The 5,678-nt window shown below is 37.4% G+C and overlaps 1 protein-coding gene across 1 annotated transcript; it reads left to right on the forward strand.

Annotated features, from left to right (window-relative positions):
* On the forward strand, window positions 1–3,652 carry LOC102582526 (U-box domain-containing protein 35). The gene is made up of 7 exons (XM_006350293.2): window positions 1–297; window positions 447–550; window positions 672–793; window positions 880–1,324; window positions 1,449–1,544; window positions 2,247–2,675; window positions 2,765–3,652. Exons 1-7 carry the CDS (start codon window positions 135–137, stop codon window positions 3,467–3,469), a joined length of 2,064 nt encoding a protein of 687 aa, XP_006350355.1. The 5' UTR covers window positions 1–134; the 3' UTR covers window positions 3,470–3,652.
* Window positions 3,653–5,678: the final 2,026 nt, after the last annotated feature.

Genomic DNA, 5,678 nt, shown 5'->3' on the forward strand with positions numbered 1-5,678 from the left:
TTACAGAGTTTGAAGGGGGTTGAAATGAATGCTTGCTCGGAATATTATTCCGCACAAATATAGTAAACACAATTTCTTATCCCTAAAAACATCTACGTATTAATTTGTTGTTGTTGAATCAATCACGTTAGAAAATGCCTTCAACGATTCAAGGCGATGAGGGTATGAACCCCATTGTTGTGGCAATTGATAAAGACAAGCACAGCTCTTCTGCTGTCAAATGGGCGGTTGATCATCTCGTCATAAGCAATCCAGCCCTTGTTTTAGTACATGTTAGGATGAAGAACTCACCAAATCGTAGGTACCCTCCTCCTTTTAAAATCATTTGAACGCAGACATTTGTGGTGTAAGCCTAGCCCTGCCCTGCCACACATTGAATGTTGATGACATATATATGCTTTCTATTTTTTTAAATTTTATTAATGATGATCGTGATGACTTTGTAGAGGTTGGTGGTAACGGTGCTGGTCAAAGTTCAAATCGTGGATTAAGTGATCAAGATAGTCACAAGGTGTTTATACCTTTCAGGGCTTACTCTGCACGTAAAGGGGTACGTCAATCCACTCAATACAATACAAAAAATAAGAATGTTGTCTTTCTCTATTCTTATAATCTCTCTAATTTCCCTTTTGATTAAATCTAACTTTAACTTGTGATGATGATGTGTGAAGATAGCAGTGAAAGAGGTTATTATTGAGGATATTTCAGTGTCTAAGGGACTTCTAGACTATATCAACAACTATCATATCACCAACGTCGTTGTTGGTGCATCATCAAGAAGTGCTTTTTCCAGGTTGATGTTTTTAATTTCCCCTTGCTCATTATATATATTATTGTCCCTTTGAATTGTGGATAATGATGTTCCCTTTTAATTTGCAGGAAATTTTGGACTCATGATGTTCCAACTATCGTAAACAAGGCTGCACCCGATTATTGTACTGTATACGTGATTTCAAAAGGCAAGCAACAATCCGTCAGACCAGCAGCTAAACCTCTTGCTAGTTCTTCAGCAAGGCTACCATCTTCCCAACCATGGTCAGCAGCTAGGCTAAGTAATTACTCTGAACCAGAAGATATATCCAGATCAGCATATAAAAATAGTTTTGGACCTGACATGATGCCTAAAAGTGGAACATCTAATGCATCAATCGACAGTCTTGATTTTTATTCTAGAGACCCAAAGAATTCATATACTGGCCGCAGTTCTCCCTCCGATGATACTGCTCTATTTGCACCTCTTAGCCGTGGATCAGTCGATGTCACAACCCAAAATCTTGACTTCACTCAAGTTTCAGTAAACGACAATTCTAGCTCCTCGTCTATGGTAAGTGAATATGATTATACAATACATCACAGTGCCAAATTTGCTGGTTGATACACACTCTTTAATTTACTATTCCATTTTAGTAATATATATATATTTATCCTTCATCAATTGTTGTATGCAGTGGGAGTCTGAGATGAGCAGATTAAAGCTAGAGCTAAAGCAAACCATGGATATGTACAACTCAGCTTGCAAAGACGCTGTCTCCGCAAACCAAACGGTACTAACTGTCTAAACTGTCTGGTACCGCAACGATAAAAGTCATTTATACATTTTAGGCAAAATACATGCCTTGTACAAATTAAAGTTCCTTATTTGGCACATGCATTTTCTATACTAAACCTTACAAATACTGGAGATGCACTTTGAAAGCTAATTTTTTTTAAAGAGCTATTAAGGCTAATGATGCCGAAAATAATGTTTCTTTAAAGTTCACTACTCCCTCCATTTCATTTGTGCATCTTAGTTTGACTTGATACGAAGTCTGAGAAAGTAAAAAAAAATATTGAATCTTGTGATTTGAAACGAAAGATGTGTATGCTTAATGAATCTTGTGATCTTAAACATGGGACATGAAATGTTAGAATTCAAGAGTTACCAACTATAGAAAGTAACATTCCCTCTTAAAGAAACTAAAAAACAAAACTAAGACCAAGAATGATAAAGACATATACAATCAATTCAATGTATGAATTAAGAATTATTGTGTGCATTTTCCATCATGTTGTAACTGTTTCTGTGATCCCACACAAGGCCATCGAAAATACAAATTGGAAAGTAATGATATCGAGCTCACAAGAAGTCTTTATTGATTATCTATCTCCCTCTTCTTATTTATCCTTGGATAAATTTTGCATGTTTTAGACTGAATCTCATTTTGTCCTATAGGAGTTACGTAATGTCATGTCTTCTAAGTTTTCAGGCTAAAGAGCTTCATCAATGGAAAGTGGAAGAAGGTAGTAGGTTCAAACAGTCTCGTATTTCTGAAGAGGCAGCTCTCGCTATGGCTGAGATGGAAAAAGCTAAAGGCAGAGCTGCTGTTGAAGCTGCTCAAAAATCACAAAGGTTGGCTGAAATAGAAGCAAAAAGAAGAAGGTATGCAGAGTTGAAAGCCAGGCGAGAGACAGAAGAAAAGAATCTAGCAATAAATGATCTATCTCGAAATGAAATCTGCTATAGGAAATATACGATAGAAGAGATTGAGATAACCACCAAAAGTTTCTCAAATTCCGAGAAGATCGGTGAAGGTGGATATGGCCCTGTTTACAAAGGGAGACTTGATCACACTCCTGTTGCCATTAAAGTTTTGAGATCCGATGCTGCACAAGGGATGCAACAGTTCAAGCAAGAGGTATGTTGACATTGATGTATAGATGCATATTATATAAAACATCTCATTAAGTCAAATCATTGGTCTTAGGATTCCCTTCTCATTTGCAGGTTCAGGTCCTTGGTCTCATGAGGCACCCAAATATGGTGCTACTCTTAGGAGCATGTCCCGAGTACGGATGTTTAGTGTATGAATTCATGAATAATGGTAGCCTGGAAGATCGCCTGTTCCGTAAAGGTAACACCCCTCCAATCCCATGGGAAATACGGTTCAAAATAGCTGCTGAAATAGCTACAGGGCTTTTATTCCTTCACCAAGCAAAGCCAGAACCTCTTGTCCATCGTGACCTTAAACCAGGAAACATTCTTTTAGACAGCAATTATGCCTGCAAAATTAGTGATGTTGGGTTGGCTAGGTTAGTTCCACCATCTGTAGCTGATTGTGTTACACAATATCACATGACTTCAGCTGCAGGAACTTTTTGTTACATTGATCCCGAATATCAACAGACAGGAAAGTTAGGGACTAAATCGGATATATATTCACTTGGTGTAATGTTGCTCCAAATTATAACTGCAAGGCCCCCGATGGGTTTAACTCATCACGTGGAGAGGGCCATTGAGAACGGAACATTTTCAGATATACTAGATCCAACAGTGCCAAACTGGCCGTTGGAAGAGGCTCTTAACTATGCAAAATTGTCACTCAAGTGTGCTGAGTTGCGGAAGAAAGATCGACCTGATCTTGGTTCGGTGATATTGCCCGAGCTTAGTAGGCTAAAAGAACTTGGAATGAGCAGTCTTAACACTGCTTGATTTTCTTGAAATATTTGAAGGATCAAACATCATTCGTCAACCAGGTTGGTGGACTGGTGCCTCATCATAAGCAACAGTGGATCAACTACAATTATACATTTCTTCTCCTTTTCTTGTAAATCTTACTACAGTGTAATGAAAACAATTTATTATATCACCTTTGAATGGTTGATTAACTTGTTGAAATGTTTAGACCCTTCAAAATGCTATCATATTGAATGAAGCAGAGTGGGGATAAAATGTAGGTGCTAAATTTTTACGTTCTCTTGGAGTACTGGAAATAGATAAATGTATGAAAAATATCTAAAAATTTAATATTTTGAAGAAAAAGTATCATAAATATTAAGAAGAATCTTGAAAGTTTTAGTGTAGTGTCTTTGATATTTGAACTTAGGATAAGTCTAGATATTCTAGTATCACGATTCAAAGTACACCCTAAACATGACATGACAAATAAGACCCCGAGAGATCCTAAACAAGGCACTTGACCTAAGCATGATGTTATGAATGCAATTTAAAAGATATAATCGATATAAGTCTCCAATGATGACATAAAAGATACCAACAAAGTACACAAGAGAATACGCGAAATACTACTAAGTCTGACACAAGCCCCCTACTATCATAGATGTGACTAGAACAAATCCCTAAGTCACGAATAAATTTTTAAAACTAAAAAGACATCAAAAGCAATAAAGCAGACCATGGTCTTGACATCGAAACATGAGGACTCGCCAATCCAAGTGCGATAGCAGAGCAATCCACTTAAGTGCGTCCGGGTGGAGGAGCATCGGAACCTATGTTATGAGACAATATGGGCACCAATATGCATTAGTACTATGAATGTACTAAGAGTGGGAAAATGCATAAAAAAGGAAGGCATGATAGTATAATGAACTTTAAACACGATATGCATGACCACGTAAAATGTGGTAAAAAGGCTTTAAAGAGAAATCATAATTCATAACAAGGTCTGTCCATATTGAAAACCTACACAAGTGTAGAAGCAAGTAGGAAAATAAGGCTGATCAAACAGTATTGGATTTGAAACCTACTGTTAAGATGTATGCATCTAATATTAGTCAATGGACCAGGTCCCTTGATACAACAAGAACAGTAATGCAGGCATAAGCGGTAAAATAAACAACACAATCAGTTTACGTGGAAACCCCCTTGCTCAAGGGCGGTGAAAACCACAACCTGTCCTCACATGATTTCAACCCAACTTCATTTCACTCAAACGTTGCAACGATTGAGTTTACAACTTCTTGCAAACTAGGAAGTTACCTCTAAATCCCTTCCCCCTCAATGTGGCAACTCTACTACAAAGAAAGCAACTAAGCAATAACTCTATTGCCCACTAAGACACCTAGTTCTAGATGACTTAGACTTCAACTAAGCAACAACAAGGTTGCCCACTAAACCACCTAACTCTAGATGATTTAGACTTTGACTAAGCAGCAACAATGCTGCCCACAAATCCAATTAACCCTAACTAACTTAGACTTTTGTTGGAAAGAAACAAGATCTAATTCCTTTATAACACAGGAATGGATGTACAAGATAATTACTGAAGTTTAAATCCTAAGACAACTAAGATACATGCAGCTCTATCAGGTCCTTGTTGCTCTTGAGGAAAATACTTCTCGATGGAGTGATTTTTGATTGAGTTCTTAAGAATTTCGGGAATGAAAAAACTAAGGTTGTGTCTCTTGGAAGGAACCTTATAAAATAATAGTCACAACCTTGGAGGCATGCTACTGGCAGAGGATTCTTTCACGCTCGAGAGCCGTGCACCAAACTTCTGTACTTTTTCCAGCTGTCATTTTTTCGCATAGAACCAAGGGATTAGGTCCCTTACAAGATCCTGTTGTTTGTCAAATCATCAAAACTAAAAATAACATTTCCCCCCTTTTTGATGATGACAAACACATACATTATCAATGTTTTCTCCCTCTCATCGATATTTCTCTCCTTCTTCTCTCCTTCCCCCTCTCACTAATATTTCTCTCCCCCTTTGAGAACTAACCAACTTTCTATCCTATGCAGCCCAATAATTTCCCCCATTTGGCATTATTACAAAGAAAGACAGTAAACTAGGATTAAAAGTAAGGCTGTGAAGCAAGATCATAGCCTGTAGCAACACATCATAGCAGAAAAGCAGAGAGATAAGATTAATCAAAACAAAACAGAAATCCATTTTATTGCA

The sequence above is a fragment of the Solanum tuberosum genome, unplaced genomic scaffold, assembly GCF_000226075.1.
Source record: "Solanum tuberosum cultivar DM 1-3 516 R44 unplaced genomic scaffold, SolTub_3.0 scf00121, whole genome shotgun sequence".
Lineage (NCBI taxonomy): Eukaryota > Viridiplantae > Streptophyta > Magnoliopsida > Solanales > Solanaceae > Solanum > Solanum tuberosum.